This window comes from Rhea pennata, chromosome 1 (assembly GCF_028389875.1).
Source record: "Rhea pennata isolate bPtePen1 chromosome 1, bPtePen1.pri, whole genome shotgun sequence".
In the NCBI taxonomy this organism is placed as follows: Eukaryota; Metazoa; Chordata; class Aves; order Rheiformes; family Rheidae; genus Rhea; species Rhea pennata.
Window position 1 is genome coordinate 157,961,864 of NC_084663.1, and position 26,615 is coordinate 157,988,478.

At 35.0% G+C, this 26,615-nt stretch overlaps 1 protein-coding gene across 2 annotated transcripts in view; it reads right to left on the reverse strand.

The window, feature by feature from the left end:
• Positions 1 to 250: 250 nt before the first annotated feature.
• TPP2 (tripeptidyl peptidase 2) overlaps positions 251 to 26,615 on the reverse strand; it is a 49,387-nt gene continuing 23,022 nt past the window's right edge. Inside the window, exons 19-30 of one of the 2 annotated variants that reach the window (XM_062566800.1) lie at positions 26,192 to 26,292; positions 23,523 to 23,619; positions 23,125 to 23,262; positions 20,439 to 20,683; positions 20,160 to 20,238; positions 18,224 to 18,262; positions 12,657 to 12,808; positions 12,420 to 12,516; positions 11,303 to 11,433; positions 9,783 to 9,990; positions 2,152 to 2,271; positions 251 to 1,163 (exon numbers count right to left, since the gene is read on the reverse strand). In XM_062566800.1, coding sequence (XP_062422784.1) covers positions 1,074 to 1,163; positions 2,152 to 2,271; positions 9,783 to 9,990; positions 11,303 to 11,433; positions 12,420 to 12,516; positions 12,657 to 12,808; positions 18,224 to 18,262; positions 20,160 to 20,238; positions 20,439 to 20,683; positions 23,125 to 23,262; positions 23,523 to 23,619; positions 26,192 to 26,292 — 1,497 coding nt within the window. In that variant the 3' untranslated portion in view covers positions 251 to 1,073. The remainder of the gene's footprint in view (positions 1,164 to 2,151; positions 2,272 to 9,782; positions 9,991 to 11,302; positions 11,434 to 12,419; positions 12,517 to 12,656; positions 12,809 to 18,223; positions 18,263 to 20,159; positions 20,239 to 20,438; positions 20,684 to 23,124; positions 23,263 to 23,522; positions 23,620 to 26,191; positions 26,293 to 26,615) is intronic. The other variant, XM_062566801.1, reaches the window with a different exon arrangement.

Sequence of the window (26,615 nt, forward strand, 5' to 3'; positions counted from 1 at the left end):
TGCAATACACAGTTGTATCAGCTTGCCATTACAAAATATGAAAAAAAGACAAGTGATATACTATGTTCATACATATAATCTGTTCAAACAGGCCAATTTCGTATCATTTAAGTGATAACGTTAGTACCAACAGTGGACTGGCAAGGCATTATCAGAAAGCACTGATCTGGGCTGCAATGAACTTCTGATATTTGTAATGTGTTTTCTTTGAACAGGTTTCACTTATGGACTCTTGGAGAAAGCAAGACAATTTTCAGCTTTATTATTTCTTTTTATTAATTATAAAAATTTTTAAAGTATCAGAGTGCACATGGTGTTTTTTTTGATCTTCAGTTCTGCACATTTATTCTGCCGTGTTGTACATTTTAACATTATTAAACACATATGTATAGCTTTACAATACCTGATTAAGATTTAACTGTCTGGCACTTTTATACATGTATCAGCCTGTCCTGATACTTAGCTTCAGATAGATTGAGTTTGCCTAAAATCACTCCAAAATGAAGATATACAAGAGCACCTATGCATCAGCAGTTCTGAGATACACATTGTGACAGTTTGAGAGGTTGAATTTTTCCTTTTAAAAAAAAAAATGTAAACTCTTGCAAACAATGCAGGTAATGATGTCCCATTACTACAGTCTAATAAATAAGATTTTAGCTACACTTGATGTAGCTTTAAGGCCTTCATACAATTGAAAATGAAATTAAGATTAAACATGTTAAAATTTTTTACTGTAAAAAATACAGAGCTTTTACAGGTTTACCGTTAAAATTAACAGTTAAGAACCTAACTTGCATGCAATTAGCCTTCTCAGCCTAATTCCAAATCCTTGTTGTTGGCAGTTCTGGCACATCCATTGCCAGCAATGGTATGCACACTAAGGAAACTCCCTGATGTCAGGAGTTAGGTTAACAGGTATTAAGCTGTATCCAGGTGCCTTTACTGATAAATACACACAATTTAATAATCAGCATTCAATAATGAAGACATGCGTTCCAATAAAAAGTCAAACTTATCTTTTCATATCCTGCCCATATAAAATCACTTTAAAGTTTACAATTGTTGGTTTTCTAGAATACACAATAATCAGGTGGATACATGACAGGAAGCCAATTTTCAGTGAAAGTTGCACAATGAGTCCATCCAAGTAATTTCATTAGCTGAAGAAAAAAAGCAAGCATAAAAAAACATTAGAATCATGGAATCAGTAAGGTTGGAAGGGACCTCTGGATATCATCTAGTCCAACCCCCCTGCTCAGCAGGGTCACCTAGAGCACATTAGACAGGGTTGCGTCGAGGCGGGCCTTGAAGATCTCCAGAGAGTGAGACTCCACCACCTCTCTGGGCAACCTGTGCCAGTGCTCCATCACTCTCACAGGGAAGAAATTCCCCCTCACGCTCAGGCGGAACTTCCTGTGGTTCAGCTTTTGCCCATTGCCTCTTGCCCTGTCACACGGGGCAACTGAAAAGAGTTTATCCCCATCCCTTTGACACCCTCCCTTCAGATACTCATACATACTGATAAGATCCCTCCTGAGGGGGGGGGGGCTTTCTCTGAGGTCTTATTCTCTCAATCTAAATCTTCCTAACGAACACCACATTGGTATCACCGTTTTAAAGAAAACTATTATCAGAAAGACAATAGACTGGAGATCTTTGATATACTTAGCCCTGAAAGGAAAATAAAATCATCCTACATAATCTCCAGTCTCTCTATTCGATGCACAAAAGTTTTGTCCTAGGAGAGGTAGAAATTCTCATCAGTTCCCCACATACCATATGCTACTGACAATATTTGTGATTAGTAATACTAATAACTATGGTTGAATAGCAACATAATGCTATTTTAAATATGCAAAAGGTTTCTGGGTAAGTTATCGCTATGCTCACTATGTCCAACAGTAAGTTCCAAAATCTATTTCTCTTAAAGGTGACAGTTACTCAAAGTAGCCACTCTAGAAAGAGAAAGAAGAAATCACTATTAAAAATGGAAGTCAAATGATAAAATCAATATATTAAGCTTGTTAAGATGTTTAGAGAGTTCTGCAATTTTAAAAGATACCAAAAATCCCCAAAGGCTTATATTTCTTATTTTCAAAAGTTTATTTAGCATGAATACAGTCCATCACTCGAACAAATACACCTTACCTGAATGCAGTTTTTCAAGTTGTCCTTCGTTGGCTTCTCTTCTGCAAGTTTTGTTGCAAACTTGAGACCTCTCCCATACATTTTATTTACCAATGCATGCTTATAGGCAAAAGTCAAAACCTACAGTGTATGAACAAAAATAAATTAGATTTTAAAATATTTGAATCTTACAAGGCTTAAATAACAGCAGATTCTGTTCAGGTTGCAGAAGTAATTTAAACAAAGTAAAACATTTACACAAGATAGCTGGCAGTTTTTTGTAGTAAAACAGATGACTCACAGTAGTAGCTATAAACATGAATAGCCTAGAGACTATTTCCAACTTCACGAACATACCTGACTTCAGAGTATCTTACATAATGCACCTGGCCCCAATTCAAAATTGCATTAATCGCATTTCCAGCTTCCTTGGATTTTTATTCTCTAGAAGCTACCGTTTGGCATACAAAAAATCAGATATAACCAGATACAACTGGGCAGTTGTATCTTTGGCAGACAGAGTTAAAGTCTTAACTGTGAGGTTTGATTCTCAAGAAGTCACAAACTTACTGCAGAAACAATACACAAGTGAATGCTATACACACTCACACATACATATACTCACTCATACACACATATGTATATTATCATTAAGAAGCAATGAAGACAGGTAAGCATGAAGACAAGCCCCAGGTTTGATCAGCTCCTTAATCCTGATAATTTAAGAATAGATTATTAAAAAGCTTCCTTTTGACAATATTAATTCCAAAGAAACAGTTTACAGTATTTGTCAATGTTATAACTAACATGCAGAAGTGAATGTGTCTACTTTTAAGAATGTAATGTAAGTGCTAATGTAAAATAAAACAAGTTAACATCTTAACACTGACAGTGTTCAGAATATTACAAGATACTGCTTCATACTACTTAAAATGTTTTGAGCACTAATGCTTAGTGCTCTAACTGGTGAAGTTTCACATACTCTTTTCTGTACATCCACACTAAAAAACATACATTTATATATATATGTATATATATATATATATATATATACACACACACACACATATATATATATATATATATATATTAAACTCAAGAGTGACGAACATCAGCAAAGTTAGGAAAAAGGGCTCAGGTTATTTCTGTTGCTAACAAACTTTTTTTTATTTTTTTAAATGAAATCTGGCATTAGTTTACTATTCATTTTTAACTCAGTACAATGTTTTTCCTTCTGACTCCTCTAATAAATTTTAATTTTTCCCAAGAACGCTTGCTTAGAACATTGTTAAGCAAAACTAACAAAAAACACTCCAAAGATATTCAGAAATAAATATTTTGCAGTAAGATAAAAATTTAAGCATTTTATGGCAATATAAGCACTAAGAAATCTGAGATCCCAATACTGCAAAGATCGAAAAACCTGCCTAACTTCAGCTACCTGAACACTTGTACTGAACGTAATTCACACACAAAAATCTTTGCAGAATCACAAGAGACTGAGTTAAAAAAAAAAAAATCCCCCTCCCCAAAACACTTAGTAATAAGAAAGTAAAGGTGTAATTTAAGCTCTGAAATATACTCCAAGATCATTCTCCTTCTGTCTTCAATTACTTATTTTGTGCTGTTGAAATATTCACTTAAGCTGCTATAGCTTCTGAATACTGAATTCTACTAGTTTAAGCACACACATATACGCAACAATGAGCATACAGCACCACTCACATACAGATTTTCCAAATATTACTATTGGAAAAACATTTTGCATGCTGCACTCTCAATCCAAATATTTTGGATATTTTCCGAGAGCAAAAAAACATTAGCAAACTCTTCTGAACAACTGCTCAGTGGATCCATTAGCAGATTTAGTTGGTTAAACTAAACTTAAAATGATCCCTTCTGTAAAAGATGACAGAATCACAAAACAAAACAAAAAAATGAAAGATGCATTGTAGCTCTCAGCATATATAACATACTGGAGGCTAACCAGAAATAATGCCACTGCTCTATTAAGAAAGCTCTTACCTGACCCTGTAAGTTTTGAATGGCTACTGAACATCAGTGATAAAGGCAGGAGGAAAGCCACTTGACACCATTTCTTTCGTAACAGGGCTCCCTAGAGTTTTTGTGGCAAAAAAACAAAGCATTTTACGAAACACCCTTGCTCTGGCTAAGTAAAAATTTGGGTATTTCTAAATGAGAGAGAAAAAAAAATCTGCTGGACCAAAGAAGTTGAAACAATGTTCCAAAAGTTCTTCATAAAAGATAATAATTCATCTTTTAGTGGTGGAAAAGCTATCAGCTATATACAGGTTAAGTAAAATTACGAAAAGTTCATTAGCATTTCAGGAATCAAAACTAATGCACGAGATGCTTTAAGATCAGAACAGGTTTAAAACCGTAAAAAAAGATTTAGATAAGATGACATTACACTTTATAACTTGTGCATGTATTAGTCAAATTAAGCCTTGTAATTAAAACATTGCAAGCTTTACAATATCACTGAAGTGAAGATTATGATTCTTTGATATTTATAAGCAAGAAGTAATTTGGAATGCTATTAAAGTGCAATAGAGAAAACAGCTGCTATCCCAGTGCATAACAACAGCAGACAAACAGTCTGTATCATCTAAAAGCAACTGACAGTTGAAAGTTAACCGAAATAAATTCTACATACGTGATAATATCATTTCATAATTTCAGTAAATTGGCCTGGCTTTTATAGGAATAGCAATGTGGACTATATGTTGGCCAAAGTTCTATAAACAAAGAACATTTGTCAGGAAAAACAATGTCTATTTCTAGGACACCAGGTAATCTCTGTTATATTGTATATTTCCCAAACTAATGGCCTATAGAAATAAGAGCCAGACCCACAACTGTGGTAGGATATCCAGCTCCTACATAGCTACCTGACTTGCCACTGATTCCATTGATAACTCCGGTGGCTACATAAGGATGAGTATATGATATAATTTCAGCAATTTATCATACTTAAGATATCTGCAGAACTAAAATATTTAAAAGCCTGAAAATGGTTTAAAATCTATTTACCCAGCAACACTAATCTAACAGAATATTTTCAGTATCCTAATCAGGATCCCCATATAAAGGGAAACTAATTTGTATAATCAGTTACATCATCATTTAAACTGTTTCTTAAAATATATCTATACCTACAAATAATTAAAATATCAAGTTATGTTATATAATCTATAGCTAAACTCACTACAGTCACTGGTAAGGACACAGAGTTGATATGTTTATAATAACCAATAAGGGAGTTTCTTCAGGTTCATATATCAATGGTAATAAACTAATGTTCCTTAACCTTCTTAACCATCTCCTCTATCTACTAGCTTATTATAAATAAAAGTAATATTCCTATAAAAATTGAGTCATACTGTTTTCAAGAGAGTGAAGGGAGGTAAGCGAATTAAATATCTGGCAGTTTTTGGCAGTGACTGAATATGATCAGCTGGAATAGACCAAATTTGACAGCTGCATCTGACAGTGTGGACAGTTACACGAAAACTACCCAGGCTAAAGAGAGAATGGAAAGCTCTGGATACTTTATTTGTTTACTTATTTTTAAATGCAACTCTTTGCTGTAGGAGAGTAGTAGGATGATTTCAATTTGTTACTGGGAGTGTCTCATCTATAGAATTTAATGTCTTTTTTTGAGGTTAATTGTCAGAGACGAGCAGTTTCATACAAAGATTGAGAGTTTTGCCTACAAATTTTAAAGCTATGCTCTGGATGAAAAAAAAATATTGTAGAGTTTATATGCCATTACTAGAACTCCTGAAGCACTATCATGAATAAGCTAGCATAATCAAAGAAATACTGAACAGAGCTGTGTCAACTAGAATTTGAAATGCATATGAATGGAACGTAAATATTTTCTTTCATATGCTTTAAAATAAGCCTTCAGAGACAAGTGATTTAAATAGAAGTGCTGAAGTGTGAATAAGTGTGCTTACTGTCCTACTAGCTTCCCCACCTGCTTGCTACAATGTGACAAGCATGACATTTCAACAGAAAATAGTAATTCAAAGGAACTTCAGAATTTTGCCACACCTGTGACAAAACAGGTGATAAAACTAAAGACGACAGATGAAATAAATGATACTCTCTGGTTTACTAGAGGGTGAGCAAAGCAGGGACAAAGCTCCCAATTCATCACTAGAAAAAGCATGTAAGAAAACATGATCTCTTTGTTTTCAAAAATTCACTTAGCTTTTTAATTAGTTACTTGAGTGAACTAGAGGCAGCTTAAAAGTAAATCCACTTAGTCTAATACTTCTTTTGAAAGCCGTATGTGTTCTTAAATTATCAGTATAGAGTTCTTTATTTTCGCTTTCACATCCATTTGCTAATACCACAAACCAATGTTCATGCACAAGAAAACCTCCACATTTACAGTTTCAGCATACTGCTTTAAAATAACCTGGCTGCCTCTTAGGGACTCTTTCAATTGAAGGACATTCAGGCAACCTGGACTATTCCTAATCCTGTATCACTATTCTACTTTATCCTTCCTCCTTCCAAACCTCTCTTATTCCTCAAAAGATGAGTCAATTGAGGTTAGCTGATATGGCCAAGTAACACCACTTCATCTGATCAACTAGGTCTAAGTTAGCCCAACTATCATCACAGGAAGGCTGTTAAGGAAAATTTTTTTCCTGCCTTTTACCAAGCTGATTTTTTGCCAAGCACAACTCAGCTGGACTAAAATATATATAAAATCAATAGAATGAACCCTCCTACCTTTACCTCAGTAAAAATACTTGGCTGTTGCTTGGACAGAATCTGTTTAGAAGCCTTAAACATTATTTTACAAAATTAAGTCTTCAACATTGTTTATTAAACTACCTGCTGAAGGAACAAAATAATCTGAAGAATAAGGTTCCCCTTTTGAGTTCAAAGCTTCAAATTTTCCTTTAACAGTCTTCAAAATACAATTTGCAATAAGCTATTCAATTTGTTTTTTTTAAAAAAAGTGGAACACTACAGAAGCACAAAAGCTTACTACACACAACACTGACTTGGAGATTAACAGGACTGTTGCTTCCAAATAACTAGAAGAAGTTATGAAGGAGGAAGACCAAATGCTTACTCAGATTTCCAAAAAAAATTCTACTGGTCCCCCTCTAAGCACAGAGCACTTACGTTCATTGAAACAGAAACCTAACAAAGTTTTAAGTACAAATCCACTTACAAAACTTGTCAAACATCATAAATAAGAATGGACGATTATCAACCAGACAGCCATGGTTATGCTTGAACTTAAGATAGGAGAGGTGCATGGGATGAAGGAACTGTAAAATATTAATTTTGTTTTTGAAGAAAAATAACAGCCCAGGACACAGAAGTACTGCTATTCTGTTTACAGCAAACACAGTAGCCATACAGTCTTTTTTTTCAATAGTGACCCTCCGAAAAGCTACCATACAGCATAAATCGGATCATTGGAACTGTTTTCACAGTTTATCACTGCCTGAAAAATCGTAACATAACAACTGAAACAGATGATCTGAATTGCTTAGCGCAGCTAGTTAAGAAAACTGCTAGATGGACATGACATCATTTGATTTCAGTTATTCACAGATATGAGCAGTAATAAGTGTCAAACTTCTAGGAAACAATGAAGAGAAATAAAATTTGCTGTTGAAATAAGAGCTTTTCTCTAAATTTGTCAAATGGTAACTTTTTGTACAGCATTATTATTTCATTTCAAAGCAAAATTCTTTTTTCAAAGAGTTTCCAGCAAGAAACAGTCTAAAGGTAAAATGGGGGGGGGGGGGGGAAAAAAAATCAAGAAGTCTCAGCTCCAGCAGTCATAAGAATATTTTAAAAAGCAGTACGTACTTTCTGTTCCCACTTCTATCTTATTCCATCCTATCTATAGGTATTGCTAGGGAGAGAGTTACTAAACAGTTCCCCTGGACAGATGAGATGGTATATCCAGCATGTGATCTTCAGCCACATTGAACTGATAGCAAAGTTGTCACTACATGCTCACTGACCAACCTACGCGCTTCCTGGATCACAGAAAACACAAAGATGGCCACCATATAAGCCAGTAATCTACACAAGTTCCTTGCTAAGCAGTCACAGAATTGCAGAATGGTTGAGGTCAGAAGGGACCTCTGGAGATCATCTAGTCCAACAGCCCTCCTCAAAGCAGGGTCACCTACGGCAGGTTGCTCAGGACCGTGCTAAGGCAAGTTCTGAATAGCTCTACAAACTCTCTGGGCAACTTGCTCCAGTGTTTGATTACCCTCACAGTAAAGATGTGTTTTATCATGTTCAGACAGAATTTCCTGTTTCAGTGTGTGCCCGTTGCCTGTCACCGGGCATCGCTAAGCAGAGTCTGAAATCCACGGTTAAGGCAGTCAAATAGCCAGGTTCAAACCCCTAAGCTGTTCAATTCAAACCAGAGCTGCTCATTCTAAGTCCACAGCACTTAGCAGGAGTGCCAGGAATAAGTATCTGTTTTAAAAAAAATAAAAAGAGCACCATCTCCAACATGATGTCTATACTGGAAGTTTTTCAACTGAAAGCATTCCCACTAGCCTTAAAAATAAAGTGACAGAACTAAAACACAAGGTAAATACTATACTGGAAAACAATATAGTATTTACAGATACACATAAAAAAAATAGTGTAGCATTATATGATTCAAGCACAAAGTCTGCTTCCACAGGTACTATAATCAGTTTTAGACTGAAAGAGGAACACTCAAAACATATGTGGACAAGAATATATGCATTAAAAGAAGCAAAGGTAACAACCACTACTGTTCTTGGGTCAGGTCTCCAGCTAAAGCACAGATTCTTACCAGAAAGAGTATTGTGAAGAAAGTTAAGTCATTTTTAATTTCAGAGTTTTTCCTCTTAAGAGTCTAAGTACTTTGGCAATTTAACTGAACTATACACACACACACACTGGTCACTTCATCTTCCACTAAAAGTGCAACCATATACAGTATTAAGCACTGTAACTACTGAAATAACACAAAACTCAGCTAAACAAGCAAAGTCAGAAACACTATAAATTAAAAACTTGAGGGATTGTTCCCCTCCCCCCCGGCATAGCTATCTTGAGTGAGGCAGTCAGAACCTTGAAATAATAAACTTATTAGCACAGAAATCCCTAAATGTAATTATGGCCAAGTATTTCTTCCTTTACCTCTACAGACATTACTGACAGCATAACACAAAACTTCTCTTGTCCATAGTGTAGAAGAGGCTACAGAATGCAGGACTGAACAGAGTGGGGATGCTGCACATTTCTGTGTACAGCTATAACAGCGCAGAAGTTAATCAAAAATATTCCCTGAAAGGTACAGAAAGAAGCAATTCAATAAAGCAAGCAGCTTTTTCACGGAAACCCGGTACTGTTCTATACCCTTCCCTTTACCTCTACATTCACATGCACAGAGATAGGTTTACCACAAATTTGATATATTTGGCAAGACCTCTGTGGAAAAAGGTCAATAAAAAAGCACAATATATGGGGACAGCACGGAAGAGCAGAGGGGAGTGATGAATGGGGAGATGCACACAAAGGCGGTGCATAATTCCAAGAGAAAACATCAAAAATCCATCATGCAAAAGACAAAAAAAATAAATCTAATCTGTTCTTACCTTGCTGTCAAATAGATCAGTCCATTTTGTTGTTTCCCAGAACGTCTCTGTCAAAGCCTCTGAGCAGCTGTCATGGTTCTCATCTTTTCCTTCTGCATCACTAGAAGCAGCCCCATCTTGGGCCTGCAGATGAAGAAGCTGGTCAGCCAGTGCACTTCCTTTTCTACAGAGAGCATCCACTAAAGTAGTCCTCTGTTTTTCCATTTCACTGGGGGTGAGGAGGAAAGAAGAGGCATGAAAATTATTAAGAACCTATTGCAGATACCTCAATAAGAACAGAATCAATGCTTTACTGAGTTTTAATTAAAACTGTTACAGCAGTTAGCACACACAAAGAAAATAAGCACATAAACATTATTTTTATAACAAAGTTGTTCACAGTTAATTAAACTAATTGTAAAGTACCACCTGGAGAAGTTTTAACTAAAAATTATTCTCAGAAATCTGAAATATACCTTAAGGAAATGGCAACTCAAGATTCTGAAACCGAGTAAGCCAGCATCTAGCAATACAGCTTTACAGTTCTTGGCATTGTAAACAGAGAGTCAAATCCAGCACTAACATAAGCAGATACGATTCTGCTGACTTCAAATTGCATGCTGTTATACCACCATTGAATTTGGTGTTCAATTTCAGATATTAATTTCAACTACATGATCTAATAGGTCAACTTACTGAGAAATGTTTAGAATGAAATTAAGTGATAGCTTCACTTTTAAACCAGGAATTCTAGAAAGATACATTAATATTCTGAATAGCTAGGACAGACTAGTTCTACAATTGAAATCTGGTATTTTATCTAATATAATCAACAAATATGCATCTCTCCTTCTAAGTGCCTAATCTTCTGATTTCTTGTTCTTGTATTTGTGATTAAAACAGTACAACATCAAACACTGCAAAGTCCACAAGTTATTCTCCAGACTAGGGCATCACCTTCAAAACATCATCTTTAGTGATATATTTTGGTACTTCAGAAGAACATTCTAAAACTAGAGGGAAAAGAAAAAAAAAAGCATGAAAAATATTCTGATATACAAGTATGGTGACCATGTACAAATAAAACCTTTTGAAAGCAGTTAAATCCAAGACAGCTGCCCATTTTATCTTCATATCCAGATTAAAAAGGTTAGAAAGTATTTTGAAAATGCAGGTAGCATTCTGAATGAACACCTCTATATTGAAATTCTAGCAGTCTCTTTGACTTGTTATTAAGTCTGACACAAACTTAATACTCCATTTTGCTGACATATTTAATGTATTCCAGGGAACATTTTTCTTAATTTTATTTAATGTTTCTGACCAAAAAAAATTGAAGGTTTCTATGTTTTCTTGTATTCCTGAATTCCGGATATGTAACAGAACTAAATGATCTTGCAACCAAGTTCGAAACAGTATGCGTCCAAAATAACCAAAGTGATTCAGAAAGATTATAGTCATTCAAATTCTTAGAAGCAGAGACAAAATGTATAGATTACAAAATATGATGCAAGAAAAAAAAATATTTACTGGGTAGGTACTTTTTAATAGTAGATGCATCAGGCCTGGGATCAGTCTTCATAGCAAAATAAACCGCTAACGCTGTCTGATCAATATGAGATATTACAGTATTTGCAGCTTCAACAATTTCATCAAGTCTTTTCATTCGTTCCTACGTGAAAAAGAAAAAAGGGTATTTAGCAATACAATCCCCCCACACACACTAAATTGTTGATTTTACTTCCACCAGGATAATTGCAAAGGTATGCAGAAACAACACTAGGTAGTTCAGGGTAACATGCCCTTTTCTTCATTTTCTCCAACTTCTAACTGAAAACAACTGATTAGATGTCTGCATTATCAGTATTTCATACATCTGTAGTGCACTTTGCTGAAAATAAAGTAATAAAGTTAAATATGAGAGGGATATACACAAAATGCAAAGATTTCACAAAAGAAACACCTTTCAGAATGAATTTATCCTCTTAAGAAATGCTGATAGCAGTCATTCTTTTCAGAAATGAGTGCAAAAGCAGAATCAAATAAACGTACTGGAGAAACAAAACAAAACAAACTACTGACATACACATAAAGCTGTTTATCTTCCAAATTAAAAAAAAAAAAAAAAAAAAAAATCCAGGTAGACATATGCTGGTCTGTTTTAATGGTTTGTGATTTTCATTTTTGAGGACAGTGACAGATGGTATATTTATCTGTGCCAGTTCAAGGAGTTACTGCCCTCCACTGTCTGAACAATTCTGCTACAAGAAATTACCAATAGAGGAGAAAACAGGATGTGTGCATATCTCAGGTACCCCCACTTTGAATAGTATTGTTATAGTCTGAAGCAGTAAGAAAGCTTATAGCATGCTCAATGAGCATTGCTCAACAATGAGCAAACGACACAAAGACATACTGTACGTAGAAATGCTTTCTTTTCCATCTACTGTCAGGAAAGTCATCACTGACAGTTAGGGAGGCAGCCAATTATATCACTGCCAATCCAGTTATTAATTTGTTTTAACTGTACTTCGCATAGCTATCGCAGTCACTTCAAGATAAATATTTATGAAAAACAATGAAAGAAACATTCAGATTCAGTTGTTTAGCTAAACAAATGTATTCACACAAATCTCAGGTTTAAAAAGGCTAAATAACCTTTTCAGAATCCAGCTGATGAAGTCTTGCAACATACAGTGGAAGATGATTAGGAAAGGCTTCTTTCAACTCATTGTACACATCAGTGGTATCTAGCCTAGAAGACAAGAATATGAAAGTACAGATTCTGGAATTTCAGAGGTTCACAGCTTTTCCCTAAACACTGACACCCAAATATTAAATTTTTACTTTGTGTATAACTACTTTAATACCATACAGTAATGGCAACAGACATACTTGGTCATCCATTGTATCTTTAGATCTCTCAAAGCTTCAGCAAATTCTTCTTTTACATCTTTTTCTTTTTCCAGTTCTTTCTCTTTCTCTTTGCTGCCGTTTTTATTCTTTGATGGTGATGGTATCAAATGATAGTGAACAGTAAGAACATCCTGGCAGTAGGAAGAGAGAGACATACTGAGTGCGATACAGCACACCTTCTCTGATGCTATTAAAAAAACCCCTAACTCATAGCAGGCAACTACTCTGAGCTATACACACACTGAATAAGGATTCTGAGAGCAAAGGCATTAGCTGTGAGAATTCAGAAACTGCTTTAACTTTAACTTTTTCTAGCAATATAAGGATCCAAGTAGAAACACAGTACAACTGGGTGCAAGAGAAAAAAAACCTAAAGCTGACTAAGCTTGACATTCCTTACGACATCAGAAAGAGTTTTTGATTTAAGAAAAGTAAATCACTTGGTTAAAGGATGAAGAAATAAAATCAGTTAAAGATCCTATTCTTTGAAGTCTGGGAATAAACAAGCAAATGAAGACAACTGAATTCTATAAACAATATAACATTAGTATAAACATGAATTTGCCGTAAGATACACAAGTATATTGCCGTTGACATAGTACTTCTTGCACCTGCCCACTGAATTAGTTGGTGCAGCCGGTCAACTGTTTCCCAGTTTGCTGCTATACACTTTCCAGCTTCATCTGTATTTGTACTCTAAGTAGACAGATAACAAGATACTTTTTTGAAAATTCTATATGCAAGCACAGAAATACCACTATAGTTTGCCTTCATGCTATGCTTACCATGAGAATTACCATCAGAACATCAGCTATGGACATTTAGAATGAAAAACTTAACTGATCTTAGACCATGCTCTAAATCTCATTTCCTAAAATAATTTACATATAAACTTGGTATTAAGCCAGCATTAGTTTTCAGTCATTGTTTCTAACAAATACAATCACCGGGGATTTTTATTGTTTTAAATTTTGCAACTTTTTAACAACCTATTCTGTAAACACCCAGTGCACATGCTCCGTTATTTTATAAGCTATGTCACACAGAAGATTAGTTAAGCTTGAATCCTTCTTACAGCATGTCTGTTGAAGCACTCTAAACTATCGTGTTCTCTAACTGATGCAGCAATCTAATTGTTTGTGTTAATTATTCCACAATACATCTGTGTGGATATATTTTCCATAAATCAACTCAGTGTTGCACAATTAAACAAAATGAAATCTTCTGCATGATATTTTACTCACTTAAATAATGAATAAAAAGGTGACTATCAACAGCTTCCAAGGATAACCTTGGAATAATGGCCTCTACCATCACACTTCTGAACCTATTCCAGAATAGTGATGCACAATGATTTTATTTGAACTGATATGTCAAATAGAACAGCAGCTTGCTAAAGGTTACTGAAAACACTGGTTAAGACAAAATGACAACAAATTTCCCCTAAAAGTTAAGTATATAGAAGAACTGTTTAACTAATTTGTGGTTACAAGTAAACCACAAAACTGACATTTAGAGATACACAGCTATTTTTAAAAAACTAGTTCAGATCACTAACAGAAATTAAAGTGCAGTTATCACAGGAAATACTCTGGACACCTGCATTTGAAGTATGAAGCATGTGACCAAGTAGTATACTTAAACTTCAACAATACCTAGGCCAGAGCATGGCAAAATGGGTCACGGAAGCAAGCATATGCAGTGGAGAATGTAAAAGTCAGGAAAATGGTACAAGGGTTTGCTATGGTAATTAGAGAAGGAGAAAACAAGACATAGATTGTAAAAGCAAAACAAACATATCAAGACGTTTAAATGTAAGGAAACCTGAATCAGAAGTTTAAGGTGGTTTTTAAGTAAATCCTCTACTGATAATTAATGTTTTCCTGGGAAAGATATCTCTCTTCCTAGAATTATCCTTATAATATTTCAGGATTTCCTTCTTTAAAGTCCTCCTCAGTCTTAGCTGGCAACATCTGTTTGGGGTTTAGGTACCTAAGTGACTGCTACATTCTCAAGACATGATTATATTGGAAGGCTCTATCAGTTCAGTTTAAGGTTTCAAAAGAAATGTAACGAGATTGGTATAATCTCAATTATGTGGATGAAAATTTTCATTAAAAAAAAAACAAAACAAAACTTATCCTACATAGTGAAATCATCAACAAGCACTAAAAAGTCAGCTCACTGTTCTCACAGCTAGTTATCATCTCATGAGATTCTACAAGCGTTACAAGCTATGATCATTAAAAGGGAAACAATGCACTTAAATTTTAAATCTAGGCACCCTTCTTTCTCAAAAAGAGTTCACAGAAAAGAGAAACAACATAGCCTCTTCCTGTAGCCCATCAGAAAAAGCATCAAATAGAATGAGCTCCAGTAGTCACTCCCTTTTCCACAGGCATCAATCTTATTTCAAGAGAAATAAGGTCCATGGACATTTCATATTTCACTAAGCTATCACAGGATAGACTTCAAGCTTCTGCCTGATTTTCATCGCTCCATATGTAAACAGTAGTATTAGTCCTTGCAATCTCTTAGTCACCAGAAGATCCCAGAATGACACAGAATTATTGCCTTTACAGTAAAACAGAATTTCTCTTCCTATAGTAATGAATCACACAGTAGTGTTTCAAAGGATTTGAAGGAGACAAAACAGCATCAAGATATCCATTTCTGCACTATCCCTTCTCCCTTCCTCAAGACTTTATTTTTTTTTATTTATTTATTTATTCTTCAAAGCCTTGTCTGCGACAACTGAAAGAAATTTTGGTCCCCTGGGTGGGATGATGAGAAGCTCATTCAAACATCCTCAGAAATGTTAAATGCCTGCAGACACTAAGGATTTCTGGAAGGTATTCACGTGACAAAATAAATAAATAAATAAATAGATTTGTCTGTTCCTCCATATACTCCTTTTTCTGGATTTATAGGAAAGATTAGTTGCCATCAGTTTCCCATACACCTTTTCCTGAGTTAAATCAGCTAGTTGGCTTTAACACAGAACTTAGATTTAGTAGGCACAGCACTACTTACTTTTAGAAAGGAAGCTATTCAAGTTAGGTAAAATACGACTGATTCAAATTTAAATGAGCTAATGATGGCAGCAAGTCCACGAATTCAATGACAAATTTTAAAAGTTTCATTACTGGACTGTATGAAATTAAGTATACTCTAATTGATGCCTGAAGATGCTTCATATTTGCCAGCACTTTTTTTTTTCAATGAGCCTAAGTATGAACATTAGACTACACTAAATACCATTCAGAAGATAATAATAAAAACATCTTCTAGTGAAGACTGGCAATGATAATTGCCATTCTCACAGAAGATTGCTAGCCCTAAGTGAATGTCACTAAACTGCGCTCAATAAGCTACACTGTTTATAGTAACCATCAGAGATTATAGAGGAAAAAAAGCCTGCTTTCTACAATCCAGTGCTTTAAGCTGTTTTCCTATTCAAATTTCACTCCGCTCATATTATAGCAAACACATTGCTAGTGTACTGTATGTTACTTTTTATATTGGTGATATCTGTATCTATAGATACAGAAAGACAGTATGATCAAATGAAAAACTACTGTAAGAAAACTTTCAAATTAATGAGAAAGCTGCCTTTTGTTTATTCTCTAAAAACAAATTAAGCAGTGTTAAAAAAACATGAAAGTATACAGGATTCGCACTTTCGGCACAGTTTTGCAAGCCTCTGTGGGTTAACTTTTAACTAGAACTATACGTTGGATACATACAAGGGGCATGATGCCCTCAAAACAGTCATCTCTTAAGAGTTAATTAAAAGCTTAAATATTCCCTTAAATTTCCTTAAGTATTTAAATAGGATTTTTTGTACAATCTGGTACTTTATGTGGAAAAAAAATATAAACTATCTTTATTCCTATTTTAAAGTATTCCACAGCAAGGATAAGCACAGCAACAGGCTCCTTTAAGAAATGCTTCCCTTATTGCATTTTCCATTTAATAAGTGCCGTGCACCCTCATGGTAGAATATGGTTAAGAAATTTGTAACTACTTTAACTTGTAGTTAAACTGTTGAACAATTTATTCAACATTGCTTATTTTTACTGCACTAATCTTATTTAACTGAAAACAAATGCAGCTTCTCCAGGTCACCTTCAAACTTTATGCAAAATTAAATCTTACGCACAGGGTTCATACTATTTTTAAAGGCCTTCAGGTTAGAAAGGGGAGTACAAGGTTAGACAATGCTGAAAGGAAGTCATCTAACACATCTTCTCTTAGAGTTTACAATGGTATCTAATAACATCTGCATAGTCCATTCCTTGCTTCAGAATGAGGAAAAGGAGGGTTGAGTAGGGAGAAAGACATACCAGTAGGAAACTTCCATCCCTTAGCTCAGTCAGTATTTTGCTGTTCAAAAGATTATGTAAAAATAAAGGGCTTTTCAACATTTCCAGATCAGAAGTAGTCAGTTCACTCTGACTAGTGACACGGAGGGGGCGGTGTGGAGAAGCCTCAGATTCTATGCTGGATGTCAAAAGCCAGGTTGCGAATGAAGAAAGGTACATAAGACAGATCTGTGTTTCACATAGCTGTTCATGAAATGTATCTCTTTGTTAGAGAGTAACAGCACTTCAAAGTTTTATCAAATTCACAAGTCAAGACAAGACAGTGGGGTTCTTTCTACTTCGGTGGGCACCAATGCCAAGGAAAAAAAGTGTCACTGAATTCTGATCCTTAAAGCCATCACAGGTTCAGTCAGAGAGAATAAAACAACAATAACAGGGCACCAAAAATCCCACAAACTTTTTCAGTCTCCATCTGAGGGCAGATTATAATAATACTTACTTACTTTAAGAATTTGAGAAAGCATAATATTAAACACTGCTGTGTTAAGGTCACTCATTTTTTCTTCCCCAAAATGAAACATATCTTACATATGCTACAAAATATTTTGAGAGTTCTACCACCAGTTCTCACAATATGAACAGATACTTAAACTGTAATGAAATTTTATTCAATTTGTTATGGACTAAGTGTAAGAGGTACGGCATGATCTAAGAGACTTCCACCAAATCCATCCCTCCTAAAAATAACCATTTATTAAAATATATTTTCTATTACTATGATGACAGCCAGCTCTTAATTCAGTAGTTTTGACGTAGACTCAAATATCTAGCTATATACCAAAGTGGTGTGTTCATTTTCAGTTCTAAATTTGCAACAGAATGGAATAGGTGGAAACATTTGCCACGAAGTCTTGACCACAAACACTGGAGATTTCCAAGTACTTCATAAAAAGAAAAGTTACAGACTACTAACCAGCACATGCATTTTTGTGCAGCTATTGAAGAAATATACAGATATTCATAGTTCTCAGTTAGCTTTATATTACACAACTGTTTTGTCATTCTACCAGTAGACACACTTAAGGTGCTGAAGCAAATAATCCCAGACTACGGAGATAGATGAGGGAAACAAATTAAAAATTAATACTGGTAGACAAATTCTTTAAGTCATATGCAAAAAAAGACTTAAGTATATCTTTTTCAAAAACTAACATTCAGTACCTTTTTAAATTTTCCTTGTCGCTTTGCTGCAGACTGCCCCTGGGAGTTAGAATAACATACTGTAAGAAAACATGCACACACCACACAGGATGGAGACACCTTCTCTGTACAATTATGGTTCAACCTACAGATTTTTAAACTGTGAGAGTCACATCAATGATCAAACATGCTGTTAAAGCATGCTCTTTCATTTTTTTTAATAAATAAAACAACACATTATTGTGTATACAGTCTCTTGTTCCTGTAAAACAAGCAAGTGTTGTTAACCACTTAGCTCAAAATACTGAAATCACAGAAATTCAGCTTCAAACTGTAGATTTAAAATTTAGGCTCTTTAGTGGCATTGTTCTATTTCATAATAAACATACTGAAATTAGATATATTTTCCCCTCAAATCACACCCCATTTGGTGAACTAGAGATAACTGTTGCTTATTCCTTCTTTTTGTCTCCTGGTGCATGATGAAGTTTGCTGAAGGCATCAGAATCTAGTGATACTTAATATCAACCTTCTTCCTCTGAAATACGACCATAACAATAATGCTTTAGAGTATGATGTGAGACAGACCTCAGCAAGAATTTCTCTCAATATAAGCTCTGAAGTTTTCTTGACTGCCAATAAATGAAATTTGACAAGTAATACCTGCTAACTACTGCTTCCTGTCCCAGAAATCATGGTATACAACTTAATCTGGTATTAAAATAAAGGTAGACAAGAATTACAACTAATTGTTCAAGGTACTCCAGCATTCAAGTTAAGCAAACTAAACTACACTACTGCAATGGATTTTCCATGGATTTTATAAAAGCATACTTGCAACCTTGCAGGAACTGCAAAGAAATATAAGATTAAAATTTTTTAGTTAACTAATAGGGTTTTCCTCATTAGAGGTATAGCTTCCTACACACATAAATTCTCTTAGCAAAAATTAACTAAAATGCAATTATACCCAAGATTAATACTGTAATTTTTTCCATTGATTACAACCAGATCAGATTTAATGAACCAAAATTGTCTATTCAACAAGATCTACAAGGTAATAAAAAACATCCACCTCTTCACATATATACATGCTATGAAAACAAACACTCTTAGACAAGTTGTTCAGCCATATTTAGTAACATATAGTCCTACAGATGGACTACCTTTATATGTTCATGATCAACACTAATTCAAATTTACCCTCAGCTTTATCATCCATCTAAAAAACTGGAATAGCTAAGGGAATCTTCCAGATACCTTAGCACTAGATACACAGAGTGTTCTGGCTACTTTAAACGCTGTTAAACTACAGATTCATTCAAGTTAGACAACAGTTTTTACAGGATTCTGCATTATGAGCAAAACAAAAACACAAAACACTACAGTTTCCACCATGAAATACACTCTCTGGACAGTCATACTAGTGGTTGACAACATCAGCATGTGCAGCAGGTAAGAAGATTTGCTTAGGCATTTTGAGTCAAAATGCCCTATACTTTGTAAAAATAACTTATTTTAGCTGAGAGCTATATGCATGCAAGAAAGAGTATATACATTTACTAGTGAATCAACATGCACAAAACAAAACATGGAGTTTTATATTCTTCTCCATTCAAAAAATGATACTAAACTAGGTAATTATTTCAAACCATTTTTGAAGGCTGCCACACCAACAAAAAAAGCAGTTGCTTCTACAAAATATAAAGATTCAGAACTAAGGAATCATTAGAATAAGACTTAGAAAATTTTAATTTCAAATTTAACTACAGGATGAAAATGAAACTAATAGAAGTACTCAGATTTTAAAATAAAACAACTGCTTCTAAAGTGTTCAGTTAATGAACTGACTGCTTTTTAAAGTATTAAAATAGGAAAATATGACACTTCCTGGCACGCAATTCTCCTGCTCAAAAGTGTTCAGAAAAAGAAACTATCATTTGTTTCAAATACTCACAGCTTTCTTTCCAAGTTCTGTTTTAGACAGTGTAAGAGCTCCTGCAAGGTAGCATCCTGGTCCTGCTCCTTTAGGTATTCTATTTAAATAAAGAAATTCAGTATGTAAAACAAGTTCATTAATATTCCATTGAGATACAATAAAGAACCCAAATAGTGAAAAGAGCAACACAGGAGGAATTACCAAGCCCAGGCAGGTAGATATTGCATAGTATCATTTCAGTTAGGCTTAAAGGGACCTGGTTAGATGTACACCAGAAGCAGGAGCTCAGTAACTTACTTGTCATCAGGCAGAGATGTAACAAAGAATGGCTGACTGTGTTTTGGTGGTAGTGTCAAACTGTTGGATTTCTTCTTCCCTAAGAGAGCAAGGCTATGATTTTCATAAATATCTAAGCTCAAGGTATTAGATAACCTGTGAGAAACAATAAACGGAAGGTCTTTGATGCGATCCAGCTCACTGTTCTGTTCATGGCGAATTTGTAACCGAATAGTGTAATCTCCTTTTTCCAGTTTCACAGAATACTGAAAGAAAGAAGTTCTTGTAAATGACACAGTTAAATACTTAACCTTGCACACAGAAATCCAGAAATAAAAATCATGTTTTCCCTGATGTATATAGCTGTAACCATTTAAAATATGCTAGGCCACTTGGCTTTTTTTCTTTTTTTTTTTTTTTTTTTTTGGGGGGGGGGGAGGGGAGGGCGGGGAAGGTAATCTTAAATTTTTTTTTAGTGCACCATTTTCATAAGAGCAATACCCATTTTTCTATTGAATGGCAAAAAGACCCCAAACAAAACAGGCTGGCATCATTTGCTCCTACTCTAACACTTAGTAGCTGCTCAAATAAAAATTAGACTTCTTTCTAAACTTCCAGTTCAAAATCCTCAGCAAGTTTTCCTCTATATACTTGCAGTTTACCACGCAAGTCTAGGGTTATATGATTTAGATCACTTTCTACTGTCTCAAACATTACACTGTTTTTCCACAGTAAGGGACCTGATATATCTTTGGGATTTAGGGCTGCTCTTTAAAGACCTGACAGGTATCTTTGCCCTGATTCTATAAAGCTTTCACATATGCAGTGATGAATATGCAGATAACGTCATCCTTATTTATAAACATGAGTAAATTCTCCATTTTGAAACTGTTAATTTCTATCAACCTAAAATGAGACTATATGTTTTGAGCTAGGTTTCCTTTAGGATTTTGCTGTTACTGCTGTAATACACAAGGTAGAGTCAGAACTGCAAGCTTTGATGAATAATTATTTCACTAATATTCCACAATGACGTGACTTATTCTCCTCTTATTTCACCAAACGTAAGAATTTAGTAATTGTTTCCTCTTATTTGTGCAATGAGAACTACAGGCTATACAACTGCTGTATGAGTTCCACAGACCACAGTTTGGGCAGTAGATTTGGATTCAGTGAGTCTTCTGATACTATACTAATAGCTAAGAAACTTGCTTTAAGAGTATCAGAACCTTTCTGTGGTTTTTACATGAATACCAAAGGTCTCAGAGAGCTTGAACTTTTGCACTGCCCCTTCATGATAACCTATCAAAGTAACAGAAGACAACTTAAATACAGAATAAAATCCCAAACACTTTTGCTTAGTGGCCACTGGTCCTGCAGGAACATGAAATTTTAAGATGTTTTTCTTTAAGTTAAAAAATTATCCTAACATCAAACATTTCATCTTCGAACAGGTCCTGGACTACCATAATATAACTCAGAGTTGAGTCACCAGTTGTCTTGGTCAGGCTTAAGCCCAATCATCATCTAGAAGCATCTTTAAAAGCTTATCCTCAGATACAACAAGTATTTCTGAAAGCATGTACCTCAGTATGGCTTTGTTCTAAGTGTAAAAGCAGTCTTATAAGTATAGGAGGAGAGGATCAAACAGTTCTGAAAAGAGCAACTAACTGAGAACACTTTTCCCAGAATTGCCTTAACTGGGCTATAGAGTCATGCTTTCTGTTGACATTTCTTCCTGGATTTACAAATTTTGAAATGTTTTAGAAATTTTCTATGATGCAGAACACTAGAGGGGCACAGACAGGTCCACCAGGCAAAAATACTGCTTTAGTAACTTTTAGGTATTCTAGCACATTAAAAATGCAGGTTAAGGAATGTAAGTTTAAATAATTCAATTTGGAAACCTAATTTATAAGATTCGTAAGATATACATTAGAGTGGATTTTAATATTTACAATTCCAGAATCATCAATCTATCAAAATTAGCATCAGACTGATGAAGTCCAAGTGTGAACTCAGGCTGGTAAAAATAGTTTCAAAAAGAACGAGGTAAAATTTTTCCCTTATGGCCTTCTACTTAAGATCCAGATCCACAGGCTGTTCCAGTGGAAAGAGATCCCCATACAGGGCATGGTATCTTTGTCAAAAGCATCCTTTGAAAGATAGCAACAGAAGGTAACTGAGTTCTAGCACTTACAAAGGCTGTTTAAAGACATTAATGGCATGCCTTCATGGACAGATCTGTGAAAGGACAAGTTAGACTACAGAAAAGAACAATTCGACAGATCCTTTTTTACCTTCAAGTTGAAAGGTACCTTTGTAAAAAACAAAACACAACACAAAACAACCCCCAAAAGACAAGAACTTTAGTTCATTTCTTGAGCAGCACAGGTCAAAATGGCAAGAAATCAGAAGTTAACAGCTTTTTGTAGAAATAAAACAAGTCATAATTCTTATTCCTCCATGGGGAGTGGGAGAAAAAAGAAAAAAGTCACTTCTTCAAAATAAAGGTGGCAACTTGTTACCCTCTCCTCATACAAACACATCACTGAAAAATACAATGGCTGCGCTTGTTCTCCTCTTTTCGTATTGTACTTATGCATCAGGACCTGTTGTTTGGAATTAAAAGCAGGCTTGGGAGGTGAAAAAGAATGAAACTTTCATCTCTGAGAAAGCAGTAGGCAACAAATATATTACTCTGTACCTGGTGCGGATAAGCATCTCCTGACCCCATTTGTCTTTTGTTCTGGTCAAAAATAATCCACAGCTGACTATCAAATTCAGATTCGTACAACAATTCACAAAGAAGGGGACAGCTTGGAGTTACTTCTCCACTCTTAGGCTACAAAAAGAAAGGTCGAAACATTTATTCTGCTGTTAAATAAGACAGATACAATCTCCATACATACATTCAAAAGGAGATCTGAATTGAAACCATTTCAATCAACAGTAACTTCTAAAAAGCACTAAATCAGAATTTTGACTCTAGAGAGCCTACAGTTTGACTCTAGACCCCATTTCTGACAGGAATCTAGTTAAAGCTAAAGCTTATTTTAGAGAACATGCTGTATTTATTAACGACAAACAACAAAAACCCTTTACCTGGTGGAAGTTATAGGTCAAAATCATCTCATACAGTTGACGGTTATTTGGTAAAATATCTCTGGATCCCAAAGGTTTGATTTTCGCACTCACTGGTCTGCAGGTAAAAACAAAAGAAGTCAGCTTTAATAGACACACTCATTCTATACCAAAATTCTTCCTAAGCAAAAAGCATGTTCTGAATTATAGCTAAATTCAGCATGTGCAGTAACTTCACTCAAAATACTGTAGATATCCAAATACCGTAAGAAATTCTTCAATTACAATGAATGTCAGGTCAAAAAAAAAAAGTCAAGGCTTACTGACATAACAAACACTGCCAAATATAGAAGCCAACAGAACTTAGCAAGCGCATCTAATGCTCGAAATTAAAGGTCATGACAGACGGGAAAGACCAATAGACTTTAGGATTCGGGGGGCGGGAAACAGGTTATTTTACATCTCCAGAGTGTGTTGCCATTAGCACTTTATTTCATAGACTGAATGAATGGCAAGTAACTTTCAGGACAAAATAAGCAGTTAGTTGAGATTTGCTTGCTATAGAAAGGTTCTTTCAGAAGAGGATTTGTAAAAGATCTTGTAGAAGTCAGAGTAATAGTCCCTAGCTCCCTAACACAAAGGAGAAGCTTAGCCAACACCACTTGTCTGGAAACTCAAATATAGCTAGAAGCCACTGCTTAGGGCAGGACAACTCTTTAAGTCTTGTGTATCAAATGGTATAGGCCAAATAACATCAAGATGGGGAAAAAAAACCACAATTTTGGAAATAAGAGAAAGGCAGAATTAGGGTGACCTGTGCAACGTATAAGACTACATTCCATACAAGAATTATGATAATCTTAATTACATGATCATGACTTTTCCACAAGACCCCATCACTTCTTTCAGTACAAAGAGCACCAACAGTCACCAGAGGTGAGGAGGGGAGGTCCATACTAGGGTCAAACCACAGATCCTTTTAGTCCAGCATTCCGACTCTAACAGAGACCAAATAGTAACAGTTGACAGAAAACTAAGGGCAGAGTAATAACATATATATGATATGTCCCCCTAATACTCACCCTGTCTCCAAGCGTTTGAAACTCAGAGACGTAATGAGAAGCCACTCAGTACTCCCCCTCCAGCCCAGGTGTTATGACTCATACTTCATTCAAGAGTCACTATTCAAACCCTAATTTAAACATCAATAGCATCCCTATTTTACTAGCCAAGAGTGAAACAAAGATACATTAGGAGACTGCTTCATTTCCTCACTTAAGGCATATGAAATCAAGTATTTCTGAATCTAGCTTCAGGTAGCATGTACATTCACCATCAAACTTCTAATGACTTCACTTCCAGTTACAGAAGTCAGGTGGAAAGGTTTCCGATGAGGGGCCCAAGTAACGGGAAACATTAAATTACTGATCACTCTGAAATTGTCTGGTCGGGATCCTTAGACAAGCCTTAGAACTACTGCAAAAAATGTATGACATTTCTTTCTCCTTCTGAAGTTCCCAAACTCATAAATTACTGTACTGGTTAGGAATTTCCAACATAGCTTTGCTTCCAAATCAGCATGTGTCAAACCAACAAGCAAAGATAACTTTTCACAAGAAAATCTATACCAGTGTTTTTATAAAAACACTGCTGATCAAAAGAGAAGACAATATTCCTAGGTCAAAATCAGGTAGGATTTGAAATGGTTGCATGACTACTTTTAATAAAAAGTTACAAATTTATCCTGATGCAAAATGGAAGAGTTCTAAAATAAAAAAGTTTCACACACAGGAGAATTCCCTCCCTTCTTAGCTATATTCACTACATACCAATCAACATCTGCAGCAAATAACGTGGAAGTTCTTTAGATAACCTGCTGATTCCCAGAAGAACATCCCCTACTCTGTGCTTCCAAGGTAAGGTTCCCACGAAGAAGGTTATCATGCATGGAAACTATAGAGCTGTGTTTACATACACCTTTTTAAAACCCTATTAGGGCATTTTAGTTTTCTGTCTTGATCTAGGAAATTTTATGAAAAATTGGCGTATGTTGTAGACCAGTATGTACAGGATTGGAAGCTACTCAGGCATAGAACACACTGAAAGGCTCTGGTACATTCTGGTCAACTGAAGGATTCACAACATTTTCATTCTGAGTGGACGTTTTCAACATTTAGTTGCTTGTGCTCCAAGAAATTTCTACTAAAGAGGTAGCAACTTTAAAGCAAATTATAAGGCCAAGCTTGGATAATTTTTCCATAGTGACAGTAAATAATACATTGTTAGTAAAAGGCACTCAACCTACTAAATTTCTAAATTTCACACTTGCAACACTGCTTTAAAAAAAAAAAAAAAAACACAATATCATCAATTATTTTAAGAAATAAATTGTGCTAAATTATTATGGTATCTTTTACCTCTAGTGATCTCCTAGAAATAGTGGAATATTTTTGTAAATACTTTTTTTTAAAGTATTTAGCCAAGGAAAGTAACTTATATGGAAGAAGTTACCATAATTGCCCAATTTTGTTAAAAGGAACAATAAAGAAAATGTTGAAAAATTTGTGTATGATGCTAAGTCTACTTAGTATTTCTCAAGAACACTCGTTATCCTACATTTCACTGTTAATTTGTTACTATTTCAGCCACATACTAGTAACTTGCTCAAAACTGTTCTCCAAAAACTCTACCTGAGTGTTTGAACCCAGCTTTTCAGATTTATGCATGGAGCAATGTCTTCATACTTCAAAAGGGACTGAACATCAAATCGTACGATGCCTTCTGAAGCATGCTTAAAAAAAAAAAAAAAAGAAAAGAAAAAGAGTATAACAATTACTATTCTGTACATTTAGAACATAAGATACGGACGATCTGATGTGTTCCTCCAAAATATAATGCAAGGTCTATTTTTCTATATTAAAAAAATAATAATATCAATCGAGTCTGGAAGTGTCACGACCTCTTATCTCTATGGCAGCAGGTACACTACAACTTACAACTTCTGCTACTCTACTCGTTCAAGATTGGTTACCTTAGCAAAATACAACCTCTGCTTTTTCCCCCACTTTATTCTGCTCTTAAAGTTCAAATAAATTCAACTTTACACATGAGAAA